Genomic DNA, 17,948 nt, shown 5'->3' with positions numbered 1-17,948 from the left:
ACAGCACACACACACTGACCACACACAGCAGATGGACATACACTGACCACACACAGCAGACACACACTGCCCACACACAGCAGACACTGTCCCTACTCAGCACAGCAGTCTGTACTGTTCACCGTTCACCTCGGCTGAAGGTACACAGGACACAAGGTAATAGTGGAGAACAAGTCTGGAAGGTCATCCTCAACCACCTTGCCCAAATACATCCTTCACAAAAGTACTCAGCATGCTTAGCAAAATGGCTGGGTTTTATTTAGAAAGACTGGGAAGGTGGCTCCGTGGTAGAGTGCCCGCCTAGCATGAAGCCGTAAGTGACACTGTGGCTCAAGTGGTAGAGCGCTAGCCTGGAGCACAGAGAGGCTCAGGGACAGGGCCCAGGCCCTGAGCTCAAGGCCCAGGACCAGCAAAAAGCAAGAAGAAAGACCGTGAGAGTAGACTGAGGTTGCACAGTAAAGCCGGCAAAGCGCTGCCTTCCGAAGGACTAGGTCTCTGCTGGGTCTGCACATTTCCAGAGGCCAAGGCCTGGGGCGCTCTGTGCTTACAGCGCTCAGGCCGGCAGGGAGAGGAAAGGCCGTGGCAAGGCAGCCCCTCCTCTGCACAGGGTCTGGAAGGGGCAGCCGGGAGGCAGGGCCAAGTTCCTGTCCATCCTGTCCACCTGTTCTGTCGGCCATGTGGACAGCCGAGCCCAGCAAGGGCCAGACTGCGACGAGAGACCAGCACGGACATCCCAAGTGCTGTTTGCAAGCCAGGGTGTCCCCTCTGGGACACACAGCACTGGTCTGATTCTGACAACACGCAGGCCTAGATGCCACAACCAGCCAGGTCAGCCTGGGGTCACCAGGCTCCCAAGTGGGGTTTGTCTCCAGAGGCCCTGGCCTTCCCTCCTGCCTCACCCTGACCTTCTTCTGTCTCCAGGCAGGGCTTGGGCACCATGCCTGCTCAGGGCAACCACTCAGAGGTGACAGAGTTCATCCTGGTGGGCTTCCCAGGCTCCCTGGGGCTCCACCTGTCCCTGCTGGTGCTGTTCCTGCTGGCCTACCTGCTGACCATCACAGAAAACCTGATCGTGGTCACAGTGATCCGCTCCAGCCCCTCCTTGCACAAGCCCATGTACCTCTTCCTGGGCAACCTGTCCTTCCTGGAGGTGTGGTACATCTCCGTCACGGTGCCCAAGGTGCTGCTGGGCCTGGCCGCGCCCCGGTTCTGCCGCATCTCCTTCCCAGGCTGCATGGCGCAGCTGTACTTCTTCCTGGCGCTGGCCTGCACCGAGTGCTCGCTCCTGGGGGTCATGGCCTATGACCGCTACGTGGCCATCTGCCACCCCCTGCGCTACCCGGCCGTCATGAGCCCCGGCCTCTGCAGCCTCCTGGCGGCGGGCTCCTGGCTCTCCGGTTTCACCATCTCCCTGGGGAAGGTCTTCTTCATCTCCCGCCTGGGGTACTGCGGCCCCAACATCATGAACCACTTCTTCTGTGACGTGTCCCCACTGCTGAACCTGGCCTGCTCCGACATGTCGGTGGCAGAGCTGGTGGACTTCCTCCTGGCGCTGCTCATCCTGCTGGGGCCGCTGCTCCTCACCATCTTCTCCTACGCGGCCATCCTCAGCACCGTGCTGCGCATCCCTTCCGCCGACGGCCGGCAGAAGGCCTTCTCCACCTGCGCCTCACACCTGGCCGTGGTGGTGATTTTCTACTCAGCCTCCCTCTTCATTTACGCCCGGCCACGGGCCATCTACTCCTTCAACTATAACAAGCTGGTGTCCGTGGTGTACACCGTGCTCACACCCCTTCTGAACCCAGCCATCTACTGTCTGAGGAACCAGGAGTTTAAGCAGGCTTTGCACCGGGCCCTGCAGAGGGCAGCCCAGCTGCTGGGGCCTCCTCCTCGGCGGGGCTGGCAGCCAGAGCCAGGCGGGCTGCCAGGGGGGTCAGCACGCCCTCCCCTGGCCCCCGAGTCCCGGCTTCCAGCACCCGGCCGCCAGGCACTCACCTCCCCCGGAAGTGTGGACGTGGCCCGGCCTCTCAAGCTCTCCCTGATGCCCCAGTGCTAGCCCGGCAGCTCTTCCCACCTGGCCACGGTTAATGCTCGTATTGGCAGGAGCAGGGCAAATACTGACACCCCAGGGTGCAGACGAGGACACCAGAACAGAGACCCCCTGACCTGCACAGCACACCCGTGAGCACGCAGATCCTCACACCCAGCCCTCGTGATCTCTGCCGTGGGCCCTCCTTCCTGAGGGCCAGCTATCCAGATGGTACAAGCAGGGGCAGAGATTGCTCAGCAAGAGGAAGGGCAGGGGAGAGAGGACTGAGAATGACCAAGAATTCTTCTAAACAAACAAGATTCGCAGCCACCTGAGACTGACATGTCCACGTCAGCCCCAGAGTACCAGAGTCCACGGAGCCAGTGAGGCCTGGAGCCCAGCCCCAGCGCCGGCCACAGTCAGGCCCCCACCAGGAGCCCCATCCAGTCCCCCACCAGGAGCCCCCATCCAGTCCCCCACCAGGAGCCCCCGTCCAGTCCCCCACCAGGAGCCCCCGTCCAGTCCCCCACCGGGAGCCCCACCCAGTCCCCCACCAGGAGCCCCCGTCCAGTCCCCCACCGGGAGCCCCCTCCAGTCCCCCACCAGGAGCCCCCTCCAGTCCCCCACCGGGAGCCCCTGTCCAGTCCCCCACCAGGAGCCCCGTCCAGTCCCCCACCAGGAGCCCCCTCCAGTCCCCCACCGGGAGCCCCTGTCCAGTCCCCCACTGGGAGCCCCATCCAGTCCCCCACCAGGAGCCCCCTCCAGTCCTCCTCAGTGCCTCGGCCTTTAGGCCCTCCCCTGCTTTCCATGGCCAGATCACAAAACGCAGAGCCCTGGACACCTCTAGATACCTCTGGCTGCCCTCCAGGCAAACGTTTCCAGCACCACTACTAGGTGGTGTCTACAGAAGGCCCTGAGCCCAGCCAAGGCCTAAGCCACTGGTGTCCAAGCTGACCGTAAACCTGACTCAAGCGGTTGACCAGAGAGAGAGTTCAGTGCTTTCGTCTTGCCTGCTTCCTCTGCTTCTCCACAAACTACGAGGCCTAGCCTGCCTGCACCATTACCCCAGCTCCCCGCCCACGCCAGCAAGCCAGTGATGTGTGCAGGCCCCTGGCATCATGAGGACCCACGTCACCCCAGCCTGCAGTGGCAGCTGCATGCAGACCCAGAGCTACCTTGCTGACAACGTCTAGCATGTCCACCTGCGCAGTGGACACTTGGGAGTCTTGCGCTTTGCCATCGGGACTGTCACAGCATACAAGAGGTACCGAGGCCTCCTCGATGCCTGGGTATTGGGCTTAGCTGTGCGGAACCGACTCCATGATGACAGAGAGCTGGCTCCAAGTGCACAAGCCCCAGCCCGGAGCAGAGGCCTGTGAGTGAAGATACAGGGGTGCAGATACCAATGGAGGCACAAGTCCTGGTCCTCCAAGTCCTGGGAGGCTGGTGCCCCGTGGTCCGAGGTTAGTATGGCGTCTGTCTGTGTGCTGTTTGTCCTGAGGGAGATGCCTGCAGGAACCGAGAGAGGGAGGAGCAAGGCCAGGACGCGGGCAGCTCAGGCGTGAAGGCCACACAGACTTGACAGCTGTGAGACCCATCTCCACCCGCACTGCGCACTGAATGAGACGGAGCAGATGTGCCAGGAGACAGGTCTGAAAGCAGAAATGCATCACGCTTCAGAAGAGAGATACTTCTAAACCAAACTCCTGTGAGCTGCTCAGCACCGGCGGAACTGGCCTCCCATGCACTGCTTCATTGGTGAAGCACATGAAAGCCAGCCCTGGGTGTGAATTGCCCAGCCCCACAGAGACCAGGACCAGAACTCACAGCCTGGCTTTGGCACCAAACACGGGCCCAGTGCTTGTCCACAGTGAGGCCTGGCAGCTGATAAGACTAGGCACTGGCCAGCCACTGCGCTCCTAGGGGCAAGGAGCACTTGTGAGTCAGTCCTCATGCAAGTGGAGCCTGGGGAGGGGGGGAGGGCACAGGTGACCAGGGTCTCTGCTTACCCAAGGCTGGTCTGACTCTTCCACAGACATGGAGCCACCAAAGTGTCACCGACACAGGGTGAGATTTCCATTCTGAGGCCAGGGCTGGAGAGGACCATGCAGGGCAAGGGCTGAACTAGCCCAAGGAGGCACCAACAGAGGCGGCTCCCAAGGCACTGGCTGCTGGGAGGGAGGGAAAATTAGAAGCCATGGCCAACGCTTCACGGCAGGAGAGAGGTGGTAGTAGGGAGCCACAGAGGTAGAGATGGTGATGCAATCTCTTCACTGAGGAGAAAGGACCCGAGAAGGGGAAGAGCTGAAGGGGAAAGGGCAGGGCTACTTCAAAGCTCGGCACAGCACAGGGGCTCGTGGAGAGAGGAGGCTCTGGGGACAGCCAGTCTGCCCCAGCGCAGACCCCCGCCAGCCACTGGTCACTGCTCTGCTTCAGCCCTAGTGTGAGTTCTCACCCTCCATTTCACAGACCCCAGCCACGGCCGGTGTAGACACGAGTGCTCAGCCCCACTGCACCTGCAGCTTCTGTTCTCCGGCCCTCAGCAGAGATGCCCAAGCCCTCCTCCCCGGCCCATGCCACCCCGGGCAGGACCCTGCCCTGCTTCGTCCCAGTCAACGACCTCTTATCTGAAATGCTAAAAACAGAGGGGTACAGTTACACAGGTCAGGTAAAGAGCATATTCCTTTTCAACACCGTCTCTTCTTTATCTCCTAGCCTTACTAGATATGGACCAGCAGGCCTCTCGTTGTCCATAGGGTGAACCCCAAAATTTTATCAGGACCACTTTCACGCAGCCCTATACTGTGTCCATCCCTCACTGGGCACCGTCCACCCCTCCTGTGTCCATCCCTCACTGGACACCTGTCCACCCCTCCTGTGTCCATCGCTCACTGGGCACCATCCACCCCTCCTGTGTCCATCCCTCACTGGACACCCATCCACCCCTCCTGTGTCCATCCCTCACTGGGCACCGTCCACCCCTCCTGTGTCCATCCCTCACTGGGCACCATCCACCCCTCCTGTGTCCATCCCTCACTGGACACCATCCACCCCTCCTGTGTCCATCCCTCACTGGACACCGTCCACCCAGCTGTGTCCATCCCCCATTGGACACTGTCCACCCCTCCTGTGTCCATCCCTCACTGGGCACTGTCCACCCAGCTGTGTCCATCCCTCACTGGACACCGTCCACCCAGCTGTGTCCATCCCTCACTGGACACCGTCCACCCCTCCTGTGTCCATCCCTCACTGGACAACGTCCACCCAGCTGTGTCCATCCCTCACTGGACACCGTCCACCCCTCCTGTGTCCATCCCTCACTGGACACCGTCCACCCAGCTGTGTCCATCCCTCACTGGACACCGTCCACCCCTCCTGTGTCCATCCCTCACTGGGCACCATCCACCCCTCCTGTGTCCATCCCTCACTGGACACCGTCCACCCAGCTGTGTCCATCCCTCACTGGGCACCGTCCACCCCTCCTGTGTCCATCTCTCACTGGACACCCATCCACCCCTCCTGTGTCCATCCCTCACTGGACACCATCCACCCCTCCTGTGTCCATCCCTCACTGGACACCATCCACCCCTCCTGTGTCCATCCCTCACTGGACACCGTCCACCCTCCTGTGTCCATCCCTCACTGGACACCGTCCACCCCTCCTGTGTCCATCCCTCACTGGGCACCATCCACCCCTCCTGTGTCCATCCCTCACAGGACATTCATCCACCCAGCTGTGTCCATCCCTCACTGGACACCCATCCACCCCTCCTGTGTCCATCCCTCACTGGACACCATCCACCCCTCCTGTGTCCATCCCTCACTGGACACCGTCCACCCTCCTGTGTCCATCCCTCACTGGACACTGCCCACCCCTCCTGTGTCCATCCCTCACTGGGCACCGTCCACCCCTCCTGTGTCCATCCCTCACTGGACATTCATCCACCCAGCTGTGTCCATCCCTCACTGGACACTGCCCACCCCTCCTGTGTCCATCCCTCACTGGACACCATCCACCCTCCTGTGTCCATCCCTCACTGGACACCGTCCACCCAGCTGTGTCCATCCCTCACTGGACACTGTCCACCCTCCTGTGTCCATCCCTCACTGGACACCATCCACCCCTCCTGTATCCATCCCTCACTGGACACCGTCCACCCTCCTGTGTCCATCCCTCACTGGACACTGTCCACCCTCCTGTGTCCATCCCTCACTGGACACCATCCACCCTCCTGTGTCCATCCCTCACTGGACACCGTCCACCCAGCTGTGTCCATCCCTCACTGGACACTGTCCACCCCTCCTGTGTCCATCCCTCACTGGGCACCGTCCACCCCTCCTGTGTCCATCCCTCACTGGACACTGTCCACCCTCCTGTGTCCATCCCTCACTGGACACCATCCACCCCTCCTGTATCCATCCCTCACTGGACACCGTCCACCCTCCTGTGTCCATCCCTCACTGGGCACCATCCACTCAGCTGTGTCCATCCCTCACTGGACACTGTCCACCCCTCCTGTGTCCATCCCTCACTGGGCACCGTCCACCCCTCCTGTGTCCATCCCTCACTGGACACCATCCACCCCTCCTGTGTCCATCCCTCACTGGACACCATCCACCCCTCCTGTATCCATCCCTCACTGGACACCGTCCACCCTCCTGTGTCCATCCCTCACTGGGCACCATCCACCCAGCTGTGTCCATCCCTCACTGGACACCATCCACCCCTCCTGTATCCATCCCTCACTGGACACCATCCACCCCTCCTGTATCCATCCCTCACAGGACACTGTCCACCCCTCCTGTGTCCATCCCTCACTGGACACTGTCCACCCAGCTGTGTCCATCCCTCACTGGACACCATCCACCCAGCTGTATCCATCCCTCACAGGACACCGTCCACCCTCCTGTGTCCATCCCTCACTGGGCACCATCCACCCAGCTGTGTCCATCCCTCACAGGACACTGTCCACCCTCCTGAGTCCATCCCTCACTGGGCACCGTCCACCCCTCCAGTGTCCATCCCTCACTGGGCACCATCCACCCCTCCTGAGTCCATCCCTCACTGGGCACTGCCCATGCCTCGGTGCCAGCACCAGCCCCTCGGTGAGGATCTTGCCTGGGTCACTTTCACAGCTCGATTCTAGGTGTGTTTGTCTAGAGACAGCCCTGACCCAGTCAAGTCTCTCTAAGGCTACAGCACCATGGGCTGGGCCCTCAAGGGTGGAAGCGGCAGCAGAAGCCTCTACACAGGAAGCAGGGGTTGGTGGGGTTGGTGGGGGCCTAAGAGAGCTGGCACTTACTCAATCTGCTCCAGGAACACAGGACCTGGACACATTACATCATTTCCATTCTTGTCCAGAAGAGGCCGGGCCCAGTCCTGACCCCAGCTGTGCTCTGCCCACTGTGAGTCAGGAGCCAGGAGGTGCACACTGCAAACCTCGGGAGGCCTCTGACCCACGCTAGCCAGGTCCCTGAACTTGAGTGGCACCACCCCTACCCCCACATCCAGACGGGAATCTAAAGATGCCCTTCTGAATAACCCAGGAGGACCGAGGTGCTGACAGCTAGGGGGGGCGGGGGATGATCACTGCCAGAAAGGTGGCCTTGCACACAATTTCACCTTCTAGATCCTGCTTGTCTGCAAATCTGGGAAGGTCAAAGGGCATGCTTCAGCCTCAAGGGTGAGCCAGAAAAGATCCAACCCCCACAGATCCAGAATCGCTGAGGCCCTCAGTTAGAACAGAGTGCAGACTTCGAACTTAGAATCACAGACTAGATTTCCATGTGTCTGAAAGAAGAGCAAACGAAAGCCTCCCTCCTAGGGAAAATAATTCAGAGGAAGTGTGAATCATTCGTCAAACTACTCTTCAAGTACAGTGTTCAGCATATAAAGGTAGTCAGGTGTGTGAAGAAATCAAAGACAAGGTGTTGGAGTAATCAATATAATCATGATCAGGTGTTAAAAAACTGGAACACAGTTCTGCTTACTAGACTCAAAATACAGGAAAAGTAGAAGGTCAGAAAGATATGGATGGCTTGAGAAGCTCAGTGAAACTGATATCTGCAGAGTATCCTATCGAATGATAGAATGTGGGCACATTCTTTTCTAGGACATAAAAGAAATCCCAAAACTACAGCAATTAAAAGTAATATAAAATGATACAGGACTCTAGACACTCATACACAGTGAGACCAAGGGAAAGGAGCACAAAGGAGCAATACTTAGTGCATCTGATCATATAAAATAATACTCATTGAAATGGGAAAAAAAAGTTACTTAAGGCAAATGCTGGTGGCTCACGCCTGTCTGTCATCCTGGCTACTCAGGAGGCTGAGATCACAGTTCAAAGCCAGCCCAGGCAGAAAGTCCACAAGACTCTTGTCTCCAAATAACCACCTAAAAGCTAGTAGAGGTGTGAGTCAAGTAGTAGAGCACCAGCCTTGAACACAAAAGCTCAGGGGCAGTGTCCAGGTCCTGAGTTCAAGCCCCAGGACCAGCACAAATTAAAAAAAAAAAAAAAGAAAACTATGGATTAGACTATGTTGCTCATGAATATAGAAGCAAACGTTCTAAATAAATTCCATCCTGTAAAATCCAAAGATGGAAACAAAGCACAGTCCAAGTGTAGTCCACACTGGCATGTAGTGTTGGTGTAACATTTGACCATCGGTCAGGGCAACTCACACAGTACACAGCAAAAAACTAAACCACAGACTCTTCTCACTCAATGCAGAAAAACAAACTAGAGCATCTATTCCCCCCAAAAGAAGAAACAGGATACGGGATACCTCACCCCGGTGATAAACAGGAAGCCCCGCTGAAGCCCCACCAACAGTGAGCTCCAGCGGTTCTCCAATTCAGAGCAAACGCAGCTCCACTCCCGCCACTGGAGCCAGCCCTGCTCCAGAGAATGTAGACAGCCCAATAAGGGGAAAGGGAGTAAAGGTGGTCCTGGTGGGTTAAGAGGTAAAAACTCTCTTGTGGACAAGATGATCAGCCGAGGAGATACTCCAATAAAATTCTTTAAAGGCACTAGAAGTAATACACTATTCAGCAAGTTTGCAAGATGTAATTTTCAGAAATTAACAGTATCAAATGTAACACATATCCTACAAAATTAAGAAAAGTGAGGGAAAATGGGGTTGGGAGGAAGGGGAGAGGCTTCAAAGGGTGACATTGAGCCAATGCCAGTGGCTCACACCTGTCAGGAGGCTGAGATCTGAGGATCGCGGTTCAACCCAGCCCAGGCAGGAAAGTCCATGAGACTCTTATCTCCAATTAACCACCAGAAAACCAGAAGTGGTGCTGTGGCTCAATGGGTAGAGTGCTCACCTTGAGCTGAAGAGTGCAGGGACAGTGCCCAGGCCCAGAGACCAAGACCCACGACCAACAAAAAAGAAAGAAAAGGAAGAAAGGAAGAAAGAAAAAGAAAGAAAGAACAACAAACTCTCCTAGTTGTATACTATATCATTTACACAAGGCTAGTTATGTTTTACAAATAATCTTCAAATAAGCATAGGAAAATGATTTACTCCTATCAGTCACTGAAGAAAAAAATAATTGCTTAGAAATTAGTCTTTCATTAAGAAGGAAAAAATCAGCTGGGCGCAGGTGACTCACTCCTATAATCCTAGGTACTTAGGCTGAGATCTGAGGATCACTGTTCAAAGTCAGCCTGGGCAGAAAAGTCCCCGTGAGACCCTTATCTCCAATTAACTACTCAAAAACCGGAAGTGGCACTGTTGTTTACTTTGGGTTAAGCAAAATTTTTTTAAAATAAAAGCAAAAGCAAAATTCACATGTGTAAAAATGGCTTTGTGACTTAAAATCTTCAAAAGAAACAGCTGAGTTAATGAAAAAATGAAATAAAATATTTCCAAAGCATGTGTTTAAAATCAATTTGAACCTTTTGATTAGACAGCTTGTATCCAAAACTGAATAAGGCAAAACAAAATCACATTTCTAAATAGCATATAATTTGAATAGACATTTTACCAAAGAATATAGTATAATAGCATGTTTGAAATCTCTGGTAACTAGAGAAAGAATGTCCATTCATGACAATCTTTAAAAAAAATAAATTCCAGCCAGGTACTGATGGCTCACGCCTGTAATCCTAGCAACTCTGGAGGCTGAGATCTGAGGATCATAGTTTGAAGTCAGCCCTGGCCAGGAAAGTCCATGAGACTTATCTCCAAATAACCACCAAAAGGCCAGAAGTAGAGCTGTGGCTCAAGTAGCAGAGTACTAGCTTTGAATGAAAAAACTCTGAGACAGCACCTAGACCCTGAGTTCAAGCCTCAAGTATGACATACACACACACACACACACACACACACACACACACACACACACACACACACACACACACACAAAACCTGAGGCTTAAACTTGACTAAAGAAAGACCTCTGTAGAGACGAGGCCTCTACAATAGAAACTGTAAGAGAAAGGAAACTGAAGAAGACATTGAAGAAAGACTCGGTGTTCACAGACCGACAGTTATAAAAATGGCTATACCTTCAAAGCGATCTACAGAGTCGGTGCAATCCCTGTCAAAATCCCAATGTTATCCTCATTGAGAAGAAGATTCTGAATAGCCAAACACTCCTGGGGAAAAAAAGAACACCGCTGGGAGTATCCACATCAGACTTCAGGTCTTACTACAAAGCCATAGTAACACAAACAGCACGGTACTGACACAAAAACAGACCAATGAACCAGAAATCCCAGAAATAAACCCCACAGCTACCACCATCAGATTTTTGACAAAGATGCCAAAAGCATATGTAGGAGAAAAGAATGTAGGAGAGGGAACAGCTTACACTAAGCAAAAGGAAAGAAATGCGTATCACCTGATGTGGAAGAAATAGTTGTATTGTCAAAGCTCATAGAATTCACAAACATGATAGACCATGATAATGACAATTTGCCTTGTGAAGGTTAAAATGTGTTTGTGGGATGTGAAGGGTAAACAAAGGAGGAGGCTGCAATGCTTGATGAGAAATGTACTCATTATCTTGCCCATATAATTGTAACCCCTCTGTACAGTATGTTCACAAAAAATAAAAATAAAATTTTTTTAAAAATGTGTTTGTGACTTTAAGTAACACTATCCCACAATACTGTGAAATGTGTGAAATTTGTGTAATCACTTAATCTCAATAAAAAAAAATTTTTTTAATTTAAAAAGAATCTCTAGGAGACTGAAACTAGATCCATGTCTCACATCTCATACTAAAAACAATTCAAAGTGACAAACAACTGGTGACTGGATTTCAAAAATGTGGTGTATGTATATGATGGAGTAGAATTGAGCCATAAAGATGTGCTGGTGGCACATGCCTGGAACCCTAGCTACTCAGTGGGCTGAGCTCTGAGGATCACAGTCTGAAAGGAGCCCAAACAAGAAAGCCCATGAGACTCTTCTCTCCAATTTACCACTAAAAAGCCAAAAACAGAGCTGTGGCTCAAGTGGCAGAGTGCTATCCTCAAGTAAAACAAACAAACAAAAACAAAAAATCCTCAGGGACAGCACTGAGTTCGAGTCCCAGGACTGGCATAAAGAAAAAGAAAAAGAAGAACCCATGTTATTTATCTTGCAAAAAAATGAATGGAACTGGAGAGTGTCCTGTTAAGAAAGATAGATGTGGGCTGGGAAAGTGGCTCGGTGGTAGAGCGCTTGCCTAGCATGCACGAAGCCCTGGGTTCGATTCCTCAGTACCACATACACAGAAAAAGCCGTAGGTGGTGCTATGGCTCAAGTAGTAGAGTGCTAGCCTTGAACAGAAGAGGCTCAGGGACAGTGCCCAGGCTCCGAGTTCAAGCCCCAGGACTGGCAATAAAAAAAAAAATAGATCAAGCTTAGAAAGACAGACAGTAGCATATTTTCACTTATGTGGAATGTAGATCTTAACATTTATTATTTTTTGCCAGTCCTGGGCCTTGAACTCAGGGCTTGGGCTCTGTCCGTAACTCTCTCTATGCTCAAGGCTAGCACTCTACCACTTGAGCCATAGCGCCACTTCCAGCTTTTTCTGCCTATGTGGTACTAAGAAATTAACCCAGGGCTTCATGCATGCTAGAGAAGCACTCTATTATTAAGCCACATTCCCAGCCCACATCTTAACATTTTTATATGAATATTAAAAATGGTAATGCTATAATTATACAAATATTGTGGTATATTACTATTATATGTAATGGTTGTAAAGGGCAACTCTGTCAGAGAAAACAGTAGCTGGGAAAAGGAAAGGATATGTATATGAAGATAGCATAACAAAACCAATCAAAGATTGTTTTTAAAAAGTCAGGGAGGAGGCGATTGAAAAATAATAGCTGGGCATCCATAGCTCTCACCTGTCATCCTAGCTACTCAGGAGGCTGAGATCTGAGGATCACAATTTGAAGCCAGCCCGGGAATGTGAGTGTGAGATTCTTCTCTCCAATTAACCACCAAAAAACTGGAAGTGAAGCTATAGTGCAAATGGTAGAGTAATAGCCTTGAGCACAAAAATGCCAGGCCCTGAATTCAAACCCCCGAACTAGAGGAGAAAGAGAAGGAGAAGGAGGAAGAGGAGGTGGGGGAGAAAGGAGAAGGAAGAGGAGGAGAAGCAGAAGGCGAGGGGGAGGAGGAACTTGTGGCCACTGGGAGGAGGCTGGCCTCAACAGCCATGTGACTAGCCCCCGTGATTACACAAAACCAAACAATTCACATTTGCTCTGGTCTCATCCGACATAGCTTAAGACCTAAGAGACACACACTGGTCATGTCTCCTTCGAATTGAGAGCTGTTGGAGGTGTGGTGTGGCCACAGGGCGCAGGGCCACCATCTGCAAGGCGGACCCTCAGTCCTGGGCACTGCTAGCTGTTAGCAGTCCTTGGGCCAGATGCGCTGAGTTCCACAGAATGCTCCTAAACCCAGGATCCAGGGAAATCCCACCGACATCCCAGTGGCAAATGAAGAAGAGGTGTTCCACTCACTGGACCTCAGGAAAGGAGGGCTGGACGCCGGCCTGGTCCGCAGCGGTGGCGTGGGAAGGTAGTGCCCCATGCCGGCAGGCCACTCTGGAGGGCCTGCAGCCGCTCACAGCGGAGAAGGGGGCGCAGCGCAGCCCGCCGCCAACACCACTGGCTGAGTCTAAACACGCAAGTACACAGGCCCGCGGCCTGCGTCCAGCAGAAGCTCACAGTGCACTCTTGGCTTCTTTCCCAATTGCACAAGAGCATCAGAACAGTGTTGTTTATCGTAGCCCCAAACTGGAAACAATGTTCCTGTCCCACAGTCATGGGGACCAAAGCGCCATGATCTGCTGACACAGCACACCCAGTGGGTGGTAGGACACGGTAGAGCTTCCCACAGGCCTCTGCCAGGGAACCAGCAGACCACCGCCACAGAGAGGCCAGCGCACCCGGGTGTGAAGGGAGGGAGGCCAGGGCGGGTGTGAGGTGGAGGCCAGGGCAGGTGTGATGGAGGCCAGGGTGGGTGTGATGGAGGCCAGGGCAGGTGTGATGGAGGCCAGGGAGGGTGTGATGGAGGCCAGGGCGGGTATGAGGTGGAGGCCAGGGCAGGTGTGATGGAGGCCAGGGAGGGTGTGATGGAGGCCAGGGCAGGTGTGATGGAGGCCAGGGCGGGTGTGATGGAGGCCAGGGCGGGTGTGATGGAGGCCAGGACGGGTGTGATGGAGGCCAGGGCAGGTGTGATGGAGGCCAGGACGGGTGTGTGATGGAGGCCAGGGCGGGTGTGAGGTGGAGGCCAGGGCGGGTGTGAGGTGGAGGCCAGGGCGGGTGTGATGGAGGCCAGGGCGGGTGTGTGATGGTGGCCAGGGCGGGTGTGAGGTGGAGGCCAGGGTGGGTGTGATGGAGGCCAGGGCGGGTGTGATGGAGGCCAGGGCGGGTGTGATGGAGGCCAGGGTGGGTGTGATGGAGGCCAGGGCGGGTGTGATAGAGGCCAGGGCGGGTGTGATGGAGGCCAGGGCGGGTGTGATGGAGGCTGCGGTCATGTTCGGCATATGACTGCTCGTGAAATCACACCTTCATGGCTTGACAGTCTTCTAAATGTTTTTATGTTTTTATTGTAAAGATGCTGTACAGGGGTTACAGTTACATGAGTAGGGTAATGAGTACATTTTCTACCGAGCATTGTTACCCCCTCCTTTGTTTTCCCGTACCATCCCTTCCCTCCCCATCTCCCCAACTCCCCCACTCCCTGAAGTTGTAAAGTTCGTTTTCAACACAGTGTCTTGTACATCTCATTGTTACAATGGGTTAGCCTGTATCCTAATTTCAGCATTTTGTTATTTCCCTTCCTCTCCCCAAATTAGAAAAGATGCAGGGCACTGGAATCAACTACAGTGAAAACTGGGGTTATACCATGGGGGAAGAACATACAAAAGAACAAAAAAAAATCACCTAGTATATTATAAGTACATTAAAAACAACGCAAGAAAAATAAAACCTCATGTCCCTATCTTGGGGTTCATTTCACTTAGCATCGTCTTATTGGTCATATGGGCATAGCTTTTGGCCTTTTCTGTTTGTCCTAGATGTATACTAGCTATTGCAAATGTTTAAAAAGTTTACACACCCAGAAAAACTACCAAGTTCCTTCCAAACACAGCTTGTGGAAGAACACGGCAATGACTCCTCCCAGAGGGGAGAGGCAGAGTCTGCTGGTGCACTGGTCATGTCTGGGAAGGCTTTCCTCCCGGCTCAGGGCCTGACAGACAGGGGACCACGGCGAGCCTGGCACCACCACAGGGGGACGCAGCCACAGGCTCCTTCAGGAAAACCCCACCAGACCAGGCAACAACCCGATTTGCCAGGCCCCTCTTCCGACAGTCCCGGCCCCGGGGAGCACTTTGGGATGAGCCTGCCTCCCCCTGGCTCCCCACTTGCTGCAGTCTACACCCCATCCCTCAAGAGAGCTCATCATCTGACTCACAATTAATCAACTCCTCTGAGCCAAACCCCGTGGTGAATTTGAAGCATTATAATTGGAATTATAATTATAATTATTCATGATGACACCCTGGACCTTTCCCTTCCTAATGAGCTGGCCGGCAACTTCCTGACAGAGTGGGTGAGTGGTGTCAGCCCCTGCTGCTTTCTTTTAATGGAGCTACAGGGAAAACCACACAGGGTCCCCTGGCTATCACAGCTTCTCACAAAAATTGGCTGCAATGTTTGTAAGCTGTAAGTTTGATTGAGCACTGAGAGGTTTGTGCCGTATTCTCCAGTGGCCTAATGCACACAAACTTTTTCATCAGAAACAGAGCTCAAAATAAAAACATCTATCACACACTGCTCCCAGCCCCAGGGTGGAAGAGGTCAAAGAAGGGGCGCAGGACGGGCCCTGGGGACGCGGGACCTCAGAGCGGCCCTGCAAGGGGTCGGCTCCCTACAGGTGAAACCGCTGCCACCTGCTGCGTGGAGAGGCCTGTGGAGAACGGCAAACAGAAGGCCAAGGTTCCCAGGGCTGAACTGCAGCACCGGCCCCAGCCAGGCCTGACCAGAGCCTTCAGACCAGAAGGACACATGCCCCTCAGCAGTGCCCCATAGGCATTCCCCGGCAGGCCTCCCCGCGAGGGGTCTTGGTAAATGTCTCCAGAAATTGTCCTATCAACAGGTGTGCTCTCAGCAGATGTCTCCCAGATGTATCTCCGATCAGCAGGAGACTAACAAGGCTCAAGGACACAGTAGCTGCGTTACAATAGCCCAATGAAGAAAGATGGGAAAATGAAGACATTTGAGTAGGAAAAACATGCAGAACCTCTGGGACAGTATTAAGAGACCAAACCTAAGAACCATGGGCATAGAAGAATGAGAAGTATGGTCTCAGATGTAGCTCAGTGGAAAAGCAGTTGCCTAACAAGTACAACACTCTGAGTTCCAGCCCCAGTACCAGAAAAGAAAAGAAGAAAAATGAGAAGGAGTGTAATAAAATAATAGGTGGAGAAACTGCCCAAATCTTGATAAAGCAACAGCCATCCAGGGATAAGAGGCCTTTAGAACACTCAACAGCCCAAACCAGAAAACAACCACTCAAAGGTAATCATCAGCCAGGCACCAGTGGCTCACGCCTGTAATCCTAGCTACTTAGGAGGTTGAGATCTAGGAATCATGGTTCAAAGCCAGTCTGGGCAGGAAAAGTCCATGAGATTCTTATCTCCAATTAACCACCAGAAAATCAGATATGGCGCTGTGGCTCAAGTGGTAGAGCACTCACCTTGAGCTAAAGAGTGCAGGGACAGCACCCAGGCCCAGAGTTCAAGCCCTATGACTGACAAAAAAAAAAAAAAGGCAATCATCAGTAAGGTATTTAGTGTGCAGAAGAAAGAAAGCATACCGAAAGCGGCATAAGACAAACACCAGGACATTTGCCATGGAGCCTCATCAGAACGATAGCAGATCTCTCAAGTGAAACCTTGTAAGCCTGGATGGCGACAAATAATGCATTTCAAGTTCTGAAAGTAACCACTCCAACCTAGAGCATACTGTAACTAGTGAAGCCCCTGCCCCCGGGACCCTGAGGCCCAGCCCAAGAGGCTGCTGCCTGCGGCCCTCAGGAAGCCGCCCGCGGCAGCTGCGGCCCGCAGCTCCACCTCCTGGTCTGTGGGCTGATCCAGCCACGGGTGAGTGAGCTGTCCCGGGCCCTGTGGACAACATCCTATGCCCTGCGCCCTGCTCTACACACAGGGCCACCACCAGCCAGAGGGCAGCCTGGCAAATCCAACACTAAGAGAAGATGTCCACTCTGTCCAGGTGAAGGACATCCTAGGGGCCTCGATGGCCCTTTTCTCAATGTTCCTTCGTAAAATAGCACTTTGTGCAGATACATGCTGCGAAGAAGCACCGGGGACAGTGGCGAGGCCACTGTGGCAGCACACATGTGGTCCCCAGGTCAGCAGGACGTCTTGCAGGCTCACACCCTCTGACTGACCACAGGACCCTGCAGGCCGCAGGGGCCACCGAGTGAAACAAGAAAACGGAAACTTACTGCAAAGCCAGACACTTCCAATACGACATCCAGTCACTCAACAACCAACCAACTCCAAGACCAGACACGCAGGAACCCAGACCTTCAGAAATAAAACCCCATCACCTCTTGGAGCTCTCGTGCCAGGAAGCAGTCTCGGCCTCTCTGCGAAGTCCTTGGGGCTTTCCAGCGCTAACCTTCCAGTCATGCAGTCTTCACCCAGGCCAGGCTTCATGCCTGCAACACTTTGGGCCGGCCTGTGGTGTTGGACACAGGTCAGGGCTCCGCCCCAGGGGCCGGCCTGTGGTGTTGGACACAGGTCAGGGCTTTGCCCTGGGGGCTGTGCCGTGGTGTTGGACACAGGTCAGGGCTCCACCCCCGGGGGCTGTGCCGTGGTGTTGGACACAGGTCAGGGCTTTGCCCCGGGGGCTGTGCCCCATGGTGCCCTTGTCTGTGGAGCTCGATCCTTGGTCTGGGTCCAGGGGCTTGCTCCTACCTCTTTCAAATAGTGTCAGTCCTGTTGCTGGGACGTGAACATGGGTAAAAGTCCATTGAATGCTTTATAAGAACTAGAGAACACATGTCAGAAGAGCTGCATGTGCAGACAGACCATCCAGCGCCGCACCAACCCTGACCCCTTGTGCTCAGTGCTGACGCCCCATCCCACCAACACTGACCCCTTGTGCTCAGTGCTGACGCCCCATCCCACCAACCCTGACCCCTTGTGCTCAGTGCTGACGCCCCATCCCACCAACCCTGACCCCTTGTGCTCAGTGCTGACGCCCCATCCCACCAACCCTGACCCCTTCTGTTCAGAGCTGACGCCCTATCCCACCAACCCTGATGCCTTCTGCTCAGTGCTGACGCCCCATCCCACCAACCCTGATGCCTTCTGCTCAGAGCTGACGCCCCATCCCACCAACCCTGACCCCTTCTGCTC

The 17,948-nt window shown here is 53.9% G+C and overlaps 2 protein-coding genes across 2 annotated transcripts in view; one reads left to right on the top strand and one right to left on the bottom strand.

The window, feature by feature from the left end:
• LOC138822576 (scavenger receptor cysteine-rich domain-containing protein SCART1-like) overlaps positions 1 to 17,232 on the bottom strand; it is a 48,496-nt gene extending 31,264 nt beyond the window's left edge. The window contains exon 1 of the mRNA XM_070015396.1: positions 17,135 to 17,232. Within this exon, the coding sequence (XP_069871497.1) occupies positions 17,135 to 17,216 (82 nt within the window). The 5' untranslated portion in view covers positions 17,217 to 17,232. The remainder of the gene's footprint in view (positions 1 to 17,134) is intronic.
• On the top strand, positions 901 to 2,056 carry LOC138822580 (olfactory receptor 6B1-like). The gene has a single exon (XM_070015399.1). The coding sequence runs from the start codon at positions 938 to 940 to the stop codon at positions 2,054 to 2,056; it is 1,119 nt and encodes a 372-aa protein (XP_069871500.1). The 5' UTR covers positions 901 to 937.
• Positions 17,233 to 17,948: the final 716 nt, after the last annotated feature.

The sequence above is a fragment of the Dipodomys merriami genome, unplaced genomic scaffold (assembly GCF_024711535.1).
Source record: "Dipodomys merriami isolate MVZ:Mamm:240054 unplaced genomic scaffold, mDipMer1.0.p SCAF_1120, whole genome shotgun sequence".
Lineage (NCBI taxonomy): Eukaryota > Metazoa > Chordata > Mammalia > Rodentia > Heteromyidae > Dipodomys > Dipodomys merriami.
This window is presented reverse-complemented; position numbering and strand designations above follow the sequence as displayed.

Bases quoted from the DNA above. Each gene is read 5' to 3' on its own strand.
- LOC138822580 (XM_070015399.1), top strand. From the start codon at position 938: ATGCCTGCTCAGGGCAACCACTCAGAGGTGACAGAGTTCATCCTGGTG.